This window comes from Xiphias gladius, chromosome 24 (assembly GCF_016859285.1).
Source record: "Xiphias gladius isolate SHS-SW01 ecotype Sanya breed wild chromosome 24, ASM1685928v1, whole genome shotgun sequence".
In the NCBI taxonomy this organism is placed as follows: domain Eukaryota; kingdom Metazoa; phylum Chordata; class Actinopteri; order Istiophoriformes; family Xiphiidae; genus Xiphias; species Xiphias gladius.
This window is the reverse complement of record NC_053423.1, coordinates 20,157,650-20,175,079: the sequence shown is the minus strand read 5'-3', so window position 1 is coordinate 20,175,079 and position 17,430 is coordinate 20,157,650. Positions and strand designations below refer to the sequence as shown.

The following is a 17,430-nucleotide window of genomic DNA, read 5'->3' as shown; positions in this document are numbered from 1 at the left end:
CACTGTAGACCGGGGTTCATGTCCAGTCTCAAAACTCAACTCAGCATTTACTCCTTCAAAGTTTAACAAAGACTATGACCATGGCTTGGGCTGCAAAAAGTGAAAACCTATTAAGAACACTTCACAGATACTTTGAGTCTGAACAGTTTTTATGTAAAATAGATACACGCTATAATAGGTGGACACGAAAACATTACCACCAAGTGGTATTGAACAATTCATTACAAAACTATGTCCAATTATGCCATGGTCCCGTCATATGGGATGGATGGTAGAGATGGAAAGATTCCCATAATCACATCACTTGACATCTCAAGATGGTTGGATGATCACAGAGTTGGGCCTTTTGAGAGCTAAAATGATTTTATAACAATATAACGTAAGTTTGGGTTAAAGCGCATGGAACGGCAGGCTTTGTTGCTGGCGTGACGAATCCATGGTTTGGTTTTAGGTACTTTTAACTTTTTAAGCTCCAAGTCGTACATATCAAAGTTTCCCAGTCGTAATTATGCCTGGAATGTTTACGTGAGCACTGCTTACAATCGGTGGCTTGCTGTTACGGTAACTCCGATACGCAGCGTAAGTGAGTTCGGGCGTTGATGTTGCGCAATGAGGCCCGGTTCACAGTCTGTCTTTTGAGTTCTTCCCAAAGGTGCTGGAAGGGGTTGAGGTCAGGGCTCTGTGCAGGCCAATCACGTTCTTCCACACCAAACTTTGAGAACCATTTCTTTATGGAGTTGGCTTTGTGTACTGAGAAAACTGTCATGTTGAAACAGGAAAGGATCCTCCTCAAACTCATGCCACGCGTTTGGAAGCACATTAAAATATCATTGCGTGCTTTAGCATTGAGTTCTCCCCTCACTGGGACAAAGGGACCTAGCCTAAACCATGAAAAACAGCCCCGGGCCTAAGTGTGGAGAAGCATGTCCATATACCATGGCCATATAGTGTATATTCGGTATGAATACATACGTGCAAAACAGCTCTGGGGAGAAACAGTCACATAGCACAGAGGACATTAATATGATGGCTCCACTCTACAGTAGGGAGACTATGACAGGGTTTTAGATTTCCTTCTTGGCCGCCCACGACTGTATTTCTCATCAGGCAGTTTAGCTCCAGTATCAGCCACCCTGCTCCCTCTCTCACGGCACGTTAAAACACCATGTCTGGTAACGGCAGCCCGAGGCCCCGAGCTCTGATCTGCCGCTTATGGAATTAAAGCGATAAAAAGGCTTGAAAGGGGCTGAGAGAGGTCACCGAGAGTTTTACAACTAACGACGAGATACATTCCTGTTCCATCTGAAATGGTTTCTTTTAATAATATGGGTCTTTGATTTCTGTAGGTGCGAGACTGCCCTCTGACCAACTCTAGCTTCATCCGTCTTTCCAAGGAGCTGAGGAACAAAGACAAATACAGTCAGGTCCTCTTCTCAGGCTTCTGCAGGAAGGTACAGTACGTGGGAAAAGAACAGAGTGAACTGGAAACGTCTGTTCTGTAGCCACAAGGAGTTTCTTTCTTTGTTGCTTCCTTTTAGCTGCAAGATGTTTTTCTCACACGCTGTGCACTTGCACTTTTCACTCTTTTGCATTAGCTCATCTTTCAAGATTTCATGTTCCAACAGTGAATACAACCCTCTCAGAAAGGAAACCAAAAAAAAAAAAAGAGATAAAAAATAATCAGAGGATTAATCATGAAAGGAACCTAACTATGAATTCATTTCTGAAGTTTTCATAACATTAAAGATTCTGCCTGTTTTGAAAGGACTGAATGAGCCAGCTGAAGCCCTTGCTTATTATTTTCCCTCACGATGAACTTGCTCTTATCATCTCCCAGTGCATAACACTGGCCATATTTTCCTTATCAGGATTTGTGCAGAGAGGGCTTCCACTAAATTCTGGGTAAAGTTTTAGCCTGTGAAGATATGTGGGCTTTGATAAAGTGAATAAAACAACCTCCAACGCTGACAGACACACCAGGGCAATTGTCTTGCCTTTTTTGGGGGGGTTTGTTTTATGTATGTTACTCGTTTCCAACTCCACAAGGGAAACCTGCTTTGGAATTGACAGTAGTGATAACCAAGAAATAGCAAAATACGGCTATTAACAGAAAATAAAAAAAATATGAACAAACGTGGAGTCTTATCCTTTTCTATCTCCGCTTCCCTCTTCTGCTCCCTCAGGTGAATAGATTCAACAAAAGCACAGACCGCGGCCTGCTCGTCACAGACAAGTACGTCTACAAATTGGATCCGAAGAAACATTACAAGGTTTTGAAGAGGCTTCCTTTAGACGCTGTAAGTACTCCCATGGGAGAGCACACAATGTGAAGGCAGAACATTCCTGCACAGACGCACAAAGAAATACAACACACAAGCTCATTTGTAGTGCTTGTAGGAACTCTCCAGTGAATATATTCTTTCTCTAAACTTAAGCCTGTTTTATCTTTAAGTATTATTTTATGATTCATCAACAAATCTCATTGAAAGATCAAAACCAACAATGAATTTTCTTACTACTAACAAATATTGGTTGTGTAGCTACAGCCTGATCTTGATGTGTGACTTCCCCTTTAACCAACACCTAACTTTGACTTTAAACTTTTAAATAATGAACCATAAACCAACAACTAAAAGGGGAAAAAATTAACAAAGTAGTGGGGACTAGCCTCGTTTGTAAAGGTTTGTGTCCCCACATGAACAAGAAGCACAGATGTACCGTACAGCACCAGGTAGCAGCTCCTCTTCCTAACAGCTACTAGGAATGTGGGTCAGACCTGATGTACTTTATCCCAGCTGCCCTTCATATCTTACTCTGTCGTCTCAATTGTGCACTTAATCCAATTACTCCACAAACACACACACACACACATCTTCCATTATGTTTGTCCAGGGTCACTGCCTTCCATTTATAAGTGAGGAAAGTACAAGAACCATAAGAGGACTCAAAGTGAGAGAACCCTGTGTGTATGACCTGTTTGAGAAAGTCAAGAGCTGTGTCTGTATGTGTGTGTTTATTCGTGTGTGTTAGGTGTTATGTTTGGTATGTGAGGCCCCGGCTGTGCTGCGAGATTTTTTTGTGTTTTTAATTCTGTTCAGAGTCTTGTGTAGAAAATCTTCCACAACAGTGTCCTCGCTTACCTTAAGGTTTTCTGCCGTTTGGGGCGAACCCGGCTCATTTCATGGCCTGACCTGAGAAACTGGATCAGGGATCTCACGGGGCTGCTTCCTCTTAAGGATGGGAGGCTAAAAGGGATGAGAGAGAGAGCAAGATACAGTAGATGACAGCTTTGTTTAATCTGATCTGTCAAGGTCCTTTGAAATAGATTTTTGGCTGGACTGCAACAGTGGTGCCAGTCCTAGAAATGCAAATATCTGTGACGGACTGACTGATAAAGTTACACCATTGGTCAGCCGAATGCTGCGTGACTGAGTTGATGTTACACCATTGGTCGGCTGGCTGAGTAGTCGAAGTTTCCCATTGGCCGTTGCTCTTCCAAAATGAATTGGCAGAGACAGTTCCCATTGCATCATCAGAGGGGCGTTTGCTGGCAGTGTTGCCAACTTAGCGCCTTTGTCGCTAGATTTACCGACTTTTCACACCCTTTAAGTGACTTTTCTTCACAAAAGCACCTAGCAACAAATCTATTTACTTTTTGGACAAACCTTAGCTACTTTCTGTAGAAGAGGGTCATCAGTATTGCCCCGCGAGCACAAGGCCGGACTTTCCCCTCTTTCTTAAAACTTGGCGGGGTGATCAAAAGCACTCCTGGAAGGTGCTCAATGAAGTCCTCAGTCGGGGTCACAAAACTGCCAGAATCGCCAGCGATGGTCTTGAAAATGCTGCCCTTGTTAACAGACTCAACAATCATTTTATCTCAATAGGTGAAAATCGCTCTAACGAAATTAGACAACCAGTGGGTGCTACTTTTAGACAATATCTTCAAAGCAATTATTTGAATTCATCCTTTCTGCATTTGCCAGCTGATAGAAATGAATTTTCTAAAATCATTAGGGATATGAAAAGCTCCCATACAGCTGGCGCAGATGAAATCTGTAGCAAAATTTTTAAAGCCATTGTGAATGAAATTGTGGAGCCACTTGTTTACTCTATCAGTCTCTCTCTACTTTGTGCAGTTGTGCCTAAAATGACAAAAATTGCTAAAATTGTACCAATCTATACGTCTGCTGATAAAAATATACACACTGACCTACCTATATCTGTATTGCCTACTCTCTCCAAAAAATTGGAGAAAATTGTAAGTAGTAGACTTAGTGATTACTGAGATAAATCAAATATTCTTATTCCTTCACATTATGGCTTTAGAAAAAAGAGCCCCATTTGTATAGCGATTCTTGATCTCATCAAAAAAATGAATGACGCTATTGATAAAGGCAACTGCGCCACTGGAATTTTCTAAAACACGGTGTCGGAGGCAAAGCGCTCAGCTGGTTCAGAAGTTGTATGTAGGGGACGAAGCAATGTGTATGTGTAAATGGTCATAAACCTCAAAGTGAAGTCATCAAATATGGGGTCAAATTTATTCTGCAAAATAATCTAAACGAGAAACTGGATAAGGTGGATAAGTGGTTTAAATGCAATAAATTACCATTAAACATAAGCAAGACAAACTTCATTGTTTTTTGTTCCAATAGATATGGAAATAATGATGAAAATGTTTGTATCAAAATAAACGGTCGGGTAATGACAGAATGAAGTCCCTATAATCCCTGGGGTTTGTATTGATGAATTCTTGAACTTCAAGGGCAATATTAACGAGTTGGCAGAAGAATTGTCCAAATACGTTGGTTTATTTTTTAAGTTGCGGCATTTTCTACCACTTGAAGCTCTTCTTAATCTTATATAAGTCCGTATATGAGCCTCATATAAATTACTGTATTGTTATATGGTGCCATACTTTTCCTGGTCATCTTGAGAAACTACAGGTTTTACAACCGATCCTCTTTTCCACTGCTACAGTTTTCTGAAAGTTACTTAATGTAATATCTTTCAAAATGCTTGAATAATGTATTATGTTGTATATATTCTCAGTGAAAGCGTTTTGTGACCTTATTCCGACGTACCTTCCCTCGCGTACATATAAGACTAGAAAAAAGCATCTTATAAAGGGTAAGAAACATAAACTTACATGTACGAGTTCATGGTCCATGGCTGTGGAATGATCTTGATAGGAATATAAAAATGTCATCATCTGTGTCTGCTTTTAAATTGAGCTTAAAGCAGCAGTTGCTACTAAAATACATTTCAACATGTATATCCCGAATGACTGAGGAACTTAGAACTGGTTACTCTACTATGCTGTTATTTCCACTTGGTATATATCTGATTGTGTATCTTGTCTATTGGATGAATATCTGGACCGATGGTATAGATGTCTTTGGACCGTTTAATTGTACTTTTGTAGGGTTTTTAGGTTAATTTTAGGTATTTTCTCGTTGTAAGTGTATTTGTACGTGCAGTGTCTAGGCCCCCTATGCACAAGCTTCTGTAGCTTATCGGGGTGTCCCATTTTCACCCATCCCTACTATGTTTTGTATGATTTTATTTGTACCTTATTCTGATCTGTGTGAAATAAATAAATAAACGAAATGAAAAATGAAAAAGAGGGAGAGACAGAAAAAGAAAACGAGCTCGAAACATGCCAGGGGGTTAAAAACCATCATTATGCAGCAGAGCGCCTAAGATAGCTGATGCCATTAAGCTCTGCTGCTCAGACTGAGGGATATGAGTTGTATCCAGGTCAGAAACAGAGAACAGAGCACTAAAGAAGCAGTGCAGCCCTGTCCTCGTGTTGTGTCACCAGACTCTTCAGTACGGAGTCACTGGGTTTGACTGTCAGCACTGAAGGCTGAAGTGTCACACCGATCAAAAACCGACGGCACAATGTTTCTGTGTTAAGTAACATTGAGGATGTTGTTAAAAGAAAATTTTGGAATGGAAATTCAAAGCGGGGGAAAACACTTCCAGTGATTAATCCAACTATATAATTATTTACCAAGAAAAAAAAAAAACCCAAACATTTGGTGGTCTCAGCTTCTCACATGTGGGGATTTGGTTTTTATGTCATTATAAATTAAATATCTTTGGGGTTTTTGGCTTTTGGTTTGACAAAATGAGCAACTTAAAGATGCCACTTCACACTCTGGCTATTTGTTTTTGTTTTTTTTGCTATTTTCTGGCATTGTGAAGCCCAAACACAACAGTTAAACTGAGAAAAAGATGAACTGATGATCAAAATAATCAGTAGGTGCAGCTCTAAAAACTGCATATCTTGTATTGATTAGATCATGTGGCTTTATGTATACAGCCTCAAACAAAGTTGTTAAAAACTGATGAGAAACTTCCACACACCATCTTTATTGTGTTGTTCTCTGTAGTTTTACTAAGAAATCATCCTTTACATCAAGAAATATGTATTTTCCTGACCTTTTTCGGGATGCAATAAATGACTGAACCCTGCTGGATAACCTCTGCATTGTTCCGTCCACTGAAGGGACAGTTTGTGCCTAAATCTGGCCTCGACGGCGCTGGGACATCCCGCATACAGTCTTCCCCGCTGGATTAACCTGTGTGTGCTGGGGGCCGTAAGAGGCTTAGTCCACTCTGACTCCCATTCCCTTTCACCCACCTCACTTTCTGTCCCTCTGTCTGTATATCTTTCACATGCATCGTACTGTTTTTCTTCTGTTTTTCGTCCTCCTTTCTCTCTTTTTTTCCTTCTCTTTCACTTACACTCTGTCGCCCTTCTCTCGCTCACGTCTCCTCAGCTGCAGTAAAATCTGTACATTATTCCAACTGGGTCACACCTCATGACTTACCCTCAAGTGCACTTCCGCACGTGAACCGCGGGCAGAATTTCTCTCACCCTACATGCTCTGAGCAGAAATAATCCGCTGACTTCATTCCACGGATGGTTTCTGATCCAGGATATACTGTGCTGTACTGTATTAAATTCACAGGTATTATACGTTGATGTGATAATCCCTGACCTTTTTATACAAATTACTTTCCAGCGCTCCTATACAGTATGTGCCACTGAATATCACAGTCACTCAGCCTCAAGCCAGGTCTTGTGCATTGTAGGTTTTGCGGTATCTATAGAAACTGATTGTTTTTTGATTTAAAAAAAGTAAGAACAACTGGATAGTTAGCATGAGCAGTGATAGCTACCATTTCTGAACAGACAAAGAAAAAACTGTCATCTACAGAAACTCAAACGTCCAGAGGAAAAATCTCAAAACAGTGTTATACTCCTGTACGCAATGCAACAATAGCAGGTTTTCAAAAAAAAAAAATTAGGAGGCAGGACATAAAACAGTCAACTCTAAACCAAACCAAGCCAAATGTCTACATGCTGCTCCGTTTCCACTCCACTGTGGTGGCGAACAGAGGCAGAATTCCGAAAATTATGTCTCTGTCCAAATACTTATGTACATAACTGTATTACCACACTGTATGACTGGCTGTGTTTCACTCCACAGTTTACGGGACTGAGCGTGACCAGCGGGTTCGACCAGATGGTGGCGCTGCACACGTCCTCCCAGGATGACGTCCTGGTTTGCCTGCAGCGAGGGGAGCTGTGCCCCAACCAGGACCGGGTGGGCGAGCTGGTGGGAGCGATGGTCGACCACTTCACACGGTCAGTTCCGCAACGACACACTGTTTTCCCACCGGGTAAACTTTGCTAATTTTATCCTGTGGCTCCCTAATCTGTTTACCCCGCAGTCTTTTAAGTTGTCACCCTGCAACTCTCAGCAGTTTCAGGGACAGAGTGGTCCCCATAATGTGGCTCGGAGATGCTTCCAAGGCTAAAGCTGGATGCTGTTGCTAAATTCCAGGCTTGATCTGAGCCAGACCATGAAGAATCTTTCTCAACATTTTGACACAAAAGCATCCGGAGAAACACCTGTCAAAATTCTTGACAGAGCAGGTTGTCCACTACTCACAGCGTTGGTGGTTTCATCCTCAGCTCCTCCTGTCTACATGTCCAGGTGTCCTTTGTTTGGCAAGCGCCTTGCATGGCGGCTCCGTTGCAGTTGGGGGGTGATTGGGAATGGGTGAATGAGAGGCAAACTGTAAAAGTGCTTTGTCCGTTAAGGTAGAAAAATGCTATATAAGGACAGTCCAGTTGCCATTTCTCACTCAAGCCCAACCATAAACACAACTGGATATTTCTACAAATCTGATCCTAAAAAGAAAAAATTATGTGGTGGCAAAAATCGTCACAAATCTGAACCGAAACTAATTTAAACCTTAAAATAAAGGTTTTTAAATCAACTATAAAGACACATATAGAGACAGTTATGCAAAAAGGTTTGAAACTGACAGCTCATTGTATTGAGTAATACTCGTTGGTGAGAATTAAGGCCAATACTAAAATAAACCATCTAAAATTTCACTAACACTTCTACAATCACGACTGCTAAAACTACAGCCGCTACTACATGTTCTTCTTCTGCAGCCGGTACAACAAAATCTAAAGGCTCAGGTACTTAACCTTTCAAGAGGGCTGAAGAACAGTAACCTTCTTATTTTAGGTGTTATTATTGGGGTGTCTGGTAAACAGGTTAACCAGTTTAGGGCATTGCCTCTTAGAGCGGTGGTTCCCAACCTGAGAGTCGGGAACCCGACAAGGGGTCACAGGATGAATTTGAGTAGTTTCAGGAGGTTTGACAGTAGAGGAAACTGGAAAAAAAAAAAAGCATGTCTGCTACTCAGAATTATGTAAATTTTTTCAAACTTCTACCTAATCTTTGTTTTTTTCTTGCAATTTACTCAATAATTGTACTTATGCAGGACTTATTTCAATAAAACAAGGAGGACATCTAGAGCTGAAAACAATTAGTCAATTGGTCAGTCGACGGACAGAAAAATAATCATGTCGATGATTGATGAACTGTTTCAGTCATTAATTCAAACAAAAATTGTGAAAAATTGCCAAATATTTGAAAATTTCATCCTCTCATAAGAGAAGATTTGCGGCTTTTCCTTGTCACGTGTCGTTGTAAACTGAATGTTTTGGGGTTTTTGGACTTTTAGGCAAACAAAACCAAACTTCTGAAGCCGTAACCTTCAGCTCAGCAAAAGTTTTGATGAGATTCATGAAAAAAATTGTCATTTGCAGCAGCTAAAGAAATCACTGTTGTTTGAACCGGTCACAACTGGTAGACATATGCAATCAGTAATGAGGAGTTTCAAGTAGATATTGTTTCATTTTAAAAGGTCACAAGCCAAAATCAAACTTTGGATATCCCAAAATGTACTTCAGGTAAGTGAAGACAAATCAAAGATTTTTGTATTTGCTCCATCTAACACTATTAAAAAATCTGTTTCTGGGCTACTGTGTTACTAAATGAGGGTCAGACCAACAAAATCAGAAGCGTACAAAGATTAGTTTTGAACGTTTTGCTCGTGCTGATAATTAATTTGTTTGATTGTTAAAATATTACCCAGGTTTTCAGTAGAACAAGACACCTCCAGCAGCTGATTTCACTCATTGGAAAACTTTCAAAAGAGAGGAGAAGTTCATTAGTGAGATCAGCTGGTGAAGTGATTGGTGGGAAAGAAAACATGCAGCCTTTTGGGGTCTCTGAGTCACATGAATAAACAACACAGCTTTAGACTCATTGTTACTGGTCAAAGGCCTCGGCTAAAACGAAGTCTATTAATGCAGCGTAACAATTAACCAATCATATTCTTGCCATTTATCACTGTCAAAGTGGTCGGTGTCTGCGCCCTGCTCTGAATAACTGGTGTGAAATGATTCAGTCACGCTGACATTTATCGCATTTATCACTTCGGAAACCTGATTTGTCATCGCTGTTTATAAACCTGATTCACTTCCACCCGCGTTCATCTCTGCCAGACTGGATTTGAATGGCACAACCCGCAGGTTTTCACACGCAGCAGACTGGTTCGGTTGGGGCAGTGGGCGGGTGTGGGTGCGTATAATCGTGGGTGGGTTGTCGTAAGTTCTGGCCGCCGAGACAACGCCCAGTCTGCAGCGATCGGTCTCCCAAAGTACTAATCCTCCAAATCCTGCCAGGACGCGCACGCACACGCACGCACACACACACACACACACACACACACACACACACACACACACACACACACACACACACTCAGAAACACTGATTGACGCAGAAAACAATACAAATAAACTCACGGCAGAGCTCGTCTCGTGGATTATCATTGTGCTTATGTGAAAATCAACAAAAGACTGTGGCTTTTTCACAGTTAGGGATAATTGTTATGGGTTTGGAGCTTCAAGGTTCATTCTTGAAGACAAGGTCCACTCACTTGCTGTTTCCAAATCTTTCAGCAATTAAAGTTGGATATAAAACCGACACACTTGGGCCATGTGATAACAAACTAAACCACCTCCATTTGTTTACTTGGATCTCTTTTATCTCAAGGCTAGTCTCCCAAGAGTCCATATTAAAATCACAATAAAAAACTGCACGAGCGCACACACTGACTCATACATAGTTACACAAACTGTATATGCGCAGACATACTTGCATACAGTGACTGCAACAACATTAACTCCATCCGCCGAGGAAGGCCGTGAAATGTGGCTGGAAAGCTTTGGAAACACCAAGTAAGTGGAACATGTGTTGAGATTTTTATGGCCAAACTGGTTTTATCAGTGTCCAATTTGATTATTTAAAATGCGGCGAAAATAAATCATACCAAAATAATGGGTTGGTCGATCTGTAGCAAATTAATCAGCAACTATTCTGATAACCAATTAATCGCGAGAGTCCTTTTTCAAGAAAAAGCACAAAACATTCACCCGCTCAAACATTTCTTGCTATTTTTTGACATTTCAGAGCCAAAATGATTTAATGAGAAAATAATTAGCAATCATGAAAATAAAAATCAGTTTATTTCATCCATAGTGTTGACATACACTCACCTGCCAGTTTATTAGGTACACCTAGCCACTGCTAATGCAGTTTAATTCAACATCCCGATAAATCCTACTTTCATAAACGTTATAACGTTCAGTTTTGTGTTGAAACTGGTTTAGAGAGGTGTTTTGAAACAACTTTATGGTCATTTTAGAGGCAATAAAACTTCTTTTCGTGAGATTAGACTAAGATAGACTAACTAAGTTAGTAGACTAACTAAGATCTGCTTGTTTTGAAAAATCCCGCTAAAAAGAAAAACAGAAAAAATGAGCCTTTGTCACTGTCAACAGCCAGTTTCTATATAATGTGATTTCTGATGTCACGTAGAGATAAAACATCTCACTCATATCAGTGTCATGTTACTTCTTAAGGTCAGTCGTTGACTTTGTTTTTGCTCCCTGGAGGGCAGCTCAGAGGCCGGGCAGACGGCAGCCGCACCAGGGTGTGTGTTCCCGCTTTTATGAGTCTTTTCTGGGTTCAGCTAGCTGATCCCAGATCCCCGGTGAGGCTTTTGTGGGTTTTACGAGTCTTAGACCTTTGGTCTGGGTTTGTTTTTTTTTTGGGGGGGGGGGTAATCTGCATCACCGCAGCCCCATCAGCAGCTGCGTGGCTCGGGCCGGGGTGCGGCGAGCGTCACAGAGGAGAGTCGCCCGTCGGGAGTCAGTTTCAGCTCTCCGCCTGTCTTTGTGCCACCATCTGCGGTGAATGGAGGGGGGTCGTGACCTCTACCAGGCTACTCATCAAAAGGAGACTCATGACACAAAGTCAGGGGTGAGCTGTGTAAGCGTGTAAGCATGTGCGAGGCGGGACACGGGGGAGGAGAAGGACGACAAAAACGCACTCCTCTTGTGCTTCCTTCTGTCAGAAAGTGAGATCCAGATTATGAGAGTCATGTGCACGTCATTTCAGTTTGTGACGTTGGGTGATTGGTCAGGAGAGGAAAGCAGTCAATGGAGTGATTGTGACTCCTGGTGTTTTTTTCTCCTCTCCCCAGCTCAAAGAGGAGAGAGGAGATCAGTGAGGTCGCGAGCGTTTGCAGTTGATAGAGAGTGTGTGGTGCCACAGTGAGTTGTACAAAACTGGGTCAGCGGAGGCAGCGCTAGCAGCGCAAGGTAAAATCTGACTTCAAAGCCGCTCCGCGCTGTCGTCGAAGACAGAACTGTCTGGTTTGCTGTCATGTCACATCCGTCTCTCGTTCCCTCGGCAGAGCGCCTTCCTCCGCTCTCTCCTCTTCATCTGTCGCTCTTTCCTGTACGTACCCCCACCCCGTCAACCCCCCCCGTCTCTCTCCTGCCTTCTCTTCCTGTCACCTGGGTCTGAGCTGTCAGCATGAATGAGATGTGTGTGTGTGTGTGTGTGTGTGTGTGTGTGTTTGTTGGTATGTGAGTGCCTCTGTTTACTGAGAGAAAAGTTGTGCGTGTGAGTGTGTGTGTGAGTCTGTCTGTGTGCGCCGTGTTCAGGAGGGTCGGACTCGTGGACCATCTGCTGGGACAGCTGGGGGAGTATCTGTGGGCTAAAGGCAGGATTTAGGGTGTGATCCACCCCGGCCTTAAAAGATTGAGGAGGACTCTTTACTTAAAAGGCAGTTTGGGGATTTTCTTATCGCATCGATCACTGTGAGGAGACTCTCTTCAGAATAGAATAAAAGTTTTTATACCAACTCTGATGCTTAACCACAATTTGGAGCAGTTAGTTTGTGGGACATAATGAAATAAAAAATACATTTCCCAATTCTTATCAAGTATCCCTCCGTTTATTGCTCTGCTGTTTCTTCAAATATATTTCAAAAGTAAGACATTTCAATATTTTTGATGGCTCATCCTATGAAATGTGGTTTGGGTTGATCAACTAACCCTCACCATCATATAAAACAGCTCTTGACTTTGACAGCTTTGTCGGGGGTTGTTGCTAGCAGAGCGATGTTATGTGCCACTGTATGTCCGAAGCGTGTTTCACACTCTATTCAAATCTTTACCCGCCTCTAACAACCATCAATCTAACAATCCGGGAGAGAGCGGTGTGGGTGGGGGCCAACAGTTGTTGTCGTCCAGCCCCAGATCGCCGTCGCGTCAGCTTTTGAATGATCAAATCAAGTCCCTCAACGATTTGGGGTATTGGTTTCAGAAGGGAGGTTCAGCGGTCAAGGTTCACAACGTGACGTCATGACACAGCGATGCAGGCCGCTGTGCTGCTTTCGGTCTAAACGCTCAGTAGACACAGTCTTAAAATTTGTCTTAATGAAAACCTTTTCTAAATCCTCAGGAGAGTCCAGACTCATGATCACATCCTCTGATGGTCTTGAATCTTTTGGTTAAAATGTCTCACTTTTCCTCTCTCCCATTCAGCGTTTTTTTCCAGTCGTCCTCCCCTCCTCTGCCTCTTATTTCTTTTCACTTGCTCCATCTCTTCTTCGCAGCCCCTCTCCTTCTCCAGCGTTTTCTCCACTCTTCTGTAAATCAGCAGTTTTGTTCATGAATATGAAAAAGACTTGGGACGATGTTGCATTAATAGCAATCTTCTGGGTCACCCCTCCCTTCCCAGTGTAGAAAACGAAGAGGGGGGAAAAAAAAAAAAAAAAATTTTTTTAAAACAAAAAGAAGTGTGAGTGGTCTTGTGATGTGTCTTTAATGACCAAGGAGAAGCAACCAAACACACACAGCGACCATTTATTAATGATGGAAGGACTTTTGACTTTCTTGTTTGACCTTGTTGGATGTCAACAGTTAGTGGAGGCATTGGCGAAATCGCAACAGTTAGTGGAGGCATTGGCGAAATCGGCCCTGTCTATTCTAAATTCACTTTTTAGGTCATGAGAGGCGTCATCCTGAGCTTGAAATAGCCTCATCTGCCCCCCCCCCCCTTTTTTTTTTTTTTCCCTTAGTGGCTGTCCTCAATGTGCTCATATCTCAGTCAGTCCTGCCGACTGGACAGCAACAGGACAGGGAGGCAGCCTGTGCTATGCTCACTTTTCTGTCTCTTGTTTTGTGCTTCGTTTTAGGGTTTTTCCACCACACAGCTTCTGACTTGGCTCTAGTTTTGGTTTCATACATGGCAGGTTTAGCCTAAGCGGACGGAAATAGTGCATATGAACACCAACCTATTTCCTCCTTCCCTCTCAGTTCCCATCGAGGGAACGTCATGTAGCTCAGTGATTTTTTTTTTTTTTCCCCATTTGACCGAAAAGTCCAGCCTGAATCTAGCTGTCGATTACAGCCGCTCTGTATCAGACAGGCTTGTTATCGTCTGTAGCCTGTGACTGACGTGTCATCAGCACGTGTGTGCACAATTCGACAGTTTAATCCTAGCACATGAATGCCCATGATATATAGACACGTTATAGCTAAGTATCTTAAAGTAGAGCTGGCAGTCAAAATCTCAAAAGTAGATGTCTCTTGACTGTTTTTTTACTTGTTTATCCATCAGTAGCGGACTTTCATGGTCCAGAGGCTTTTTTGTTGTGCACATTGAGCCGGACTTGTGTGTCAAATTTCATGTCAAACGGACATACGACGTGAGGGACGTGGCCTTTCCAAAACTGAGTTTTTGAGCCTTAATTGCAGCGCCACCATCTGGCTTATTGGGCTCATGTTTCTTGGGAAGCACTTGCACATCATCTCCGGTGATTGGGCCGAGCTTCATGTTTCTATCTCATTTCAGTTCACGGCAATTTGAGCGGCAGCACAAGATGACAAATAATAGTAATACAGTACGGTTCTACCCATTCGGGGTTCGAACCCCAAATACAATGCAAAACAGTTTTCTTTTGTAGGAAACTGCCCTTGAATGTGAATTCAGCCCCTTCCTTCAGGCCAAAACTTTCAGGGTCGGTCATGACCAAATTAACTCTGGGTCAGACTTTGTAGACACGTCCCACTTGCACCACATGAACCATCAAAGTAAGTATAAAGGGTGTTTTGGAAGTTCACTGAGGACATTCACATCGAGGCTTTAACCATTAACCATACCGCAACAACAAAAACAACACTAAGTTTGGCAGTGTGGCTCTGCTCGTGTTATGCTCCAGAATAAATGTTCACACAGACTGTCCCTGAGCTCACAAAACTCCTGCGGAATCTGAAATACACAACATGTCTGCAGCAAGAACACATATTAATTAACATCGCAAAATGCACATAAATCTAAATACTAATAGTAATAGGTGGAGACTTCTGAGGTGGAGGAAGTTAAATTTGCTGAAAGCCGTCAGTGGTGTGTAGCAGAGAGGATGCAGAGCTCAGCGTTGGTGTGCGCAGGTAAAAAAGAGCGGCGAATGTTCATTTGGATCGTCTAGTGTTTAAAGACGGGATGTGGATGTATTCGACTGGACAGTGTATGGAACATATGACTATAAAACGACTTTTGTGCCTGCTCGCACTACTGTGATGCTACATTTGTGCATCTGACAAAAGCCCCATTCAGATAGGATTAATATTACAGGAGGAAGTTGGTAATAAGATATGTCTCTTCCTTCCTCATAATAAAAGTTGCTTTTCCAGATGGCATTTTAGCTGCCGGCAAATTATATGGGCTGGTTCTGTAATAGACAGTGATATTGTGCAGAAAAAACCATGTGACCTTCGTTACAGATGGGCTTAGTATACTATTTAATATTATTATTTTCTTCTGGTAATTATTTTGTCGCGCTGGGACATCATGTCGTCACGCCGGCGTCTGTGACTCTGTGGACACATTCTTATGAACCTGATAACTCAGGAACATTCCTGCATGAGTTAGTAGTAAGGAAACACTGATTTCCCAGAAATTGCTGTGACGCCTTATTACTTTAAACTAACAAGTTCAAATTGATGCCAGATTTGCAGCATGTAGAGACATGTTGGTATGAAATATCTCGGCTAATTAGTGAACTACTTGGCTTGATTAGGAGGAAACTGGCTTGTGAACACAATTATTCAAGAGCAATACATAGTTGAAACTTCATATTTACACCACAGATATCCCATATGGAGTAGATGATCGGATTAGAGTTCAGTGTGCCTTGCTGCATAAAATTGTACGTTAATGATGAACTTTTTGAAAACCTCTTTCAGCATTTTTAATGACAAACTACCAGCACCTTGAGCACATGTGTCCTTTGGTCATGGCAATCATGGCGCAACATAAGCCAATCCAGGTGCCATTCGTTTAGCTGTAATTCCATCATTAACTCAGACACAGGTTTAAAAAAGGACAGTTGTCACGCAGTGCACAGAACTGATGAAACTCAGGAACAGAAATGCAAAAAAAGGTTTGAAAGAAACGTTATTAAAATGCAAAGAGTCTCTCTGGACTGGACTTAAATTACAAGAGGACCAGTGAGTTAAAAACGATAGGTAATTATGGCTGTAATCATTGCTGGGATGTGTGGTGAAAAATCACAGACGTAGACGCTCTGGAAAGTATTAAAATCACTGACCAGTGCAGGTAATATTGAAATCATCCCACTTCACATAGAGAAATAAATGCCGTCTAAATGGGGCTTACTAACGCAGAAGGAATGAAAAATGGCGGATAACCAAAAGTAAGTGTATTTGTAATTTAAGATGTGTGCGTACTTTTAATGTCTGCAGTTGACATGAGCCAAATTATCGCAAGCCATGTGTCGAATTAAATTTATATTTGAGGTCGATATTCACCGGCCCAGACTGGCCCGTTGAGAAAATAATAAAATAATAAGCAAGCAGATTGACAGCCTGTAACAAGTTTTTTTTTTTTTTTTTTTCGCCTGGACAGGTGAGCAAAAAATTCGGCTTCTGACAAAAGTTTGTGTGTAAATAAGTTGAACTTGTCAGTGCGCTGCGCAGGATAAAGGAGCAGATGGTAATATGATGGTAGAATTTCAACTGGCGAAGAAGGATTTAACTGTACGATGAGCTGTGTGGGAAACACGGATTTTCACGATGAGCCCATTCCCACGTTTTTATAAAGAAGTCCCGCTTTGGTTGTTAAATCTCGAAATCTTGGGGACTTTCTGCCCGAGCATCACAAATCCTCCTGGGCACACTCACAGCTTCTGCTACTGACTTCGAAAGTGCATCGGCATCAAAAGGCCCCCTTTGTGGATTCACACACACACACACACACACGTGCTGCCTCTAAGTCGACCTCAGAGTGCAACAAATGGATTCCTCGGTTACATTTTTACTCACAACAGTCTCACTGTCGAGCTGAATACTACACAGCAGGTCATCAGTTAAAAAAAAAAAAAAAAGAAACCAACAAACGACAGTTTTTATCTCAGTCAGGCACGTGTTTGGCTTTGTTCTAGTGTTGTCACCCACTAACAGCTGACTTGCACTGAGGCGGGACAAATGTTCCGGCTGCACAAAAAAAAAAAAAACCCCTGATGGCATTCGATCGTCTTTGCTTATTGATAATTGGTTTGATGAGACGCTCAGCTTCTCGCGCTCCCTCACCGACTTCGCTGTTAAACTGATTTGCTCCTATCTCAGAAATGTGTCGGGGGTCTTGAGAATTAATCAGTGGCAAATAAATG

General features: G+C 42.0%; 1 protein-coding gene across 4 annotated transcripts in view; it reads left to right on the top strand.

The window, feature by feature from the left end:
- myo1g (myosin IG) overlaps nt 1-17,430 on the top strand; it is a 50,858-nt gene that overhangs the window by 23,934 nt on the left and 9,494 nt on the right. For 2 of the 4 annotated variants that reach the window (XM_040122240.1, XM_040122243.1), the window contains 3 exons: nt 1,347-1,451; nt 2,184-2,297; nt 7,503-7,660. In XM_040122240.1, coding sequence (XP_039978174.1) covers nt 1,347-1,451; nt 2,184-2,297; nt 7,503-7,660 — 377 coding nt within the window. Of the gene's footprint in view, nt 1-1,346; nt 1,452-2,183; nt 2,298-6,788; nt 6,901-7,502; nt 7,661-11,931; nt 12,033-17,430 lie in introns of those variants that run through there. The other 2 variants (XM_040122241.1, XM_040122242.1) reach the window with 2 other exon arrangements.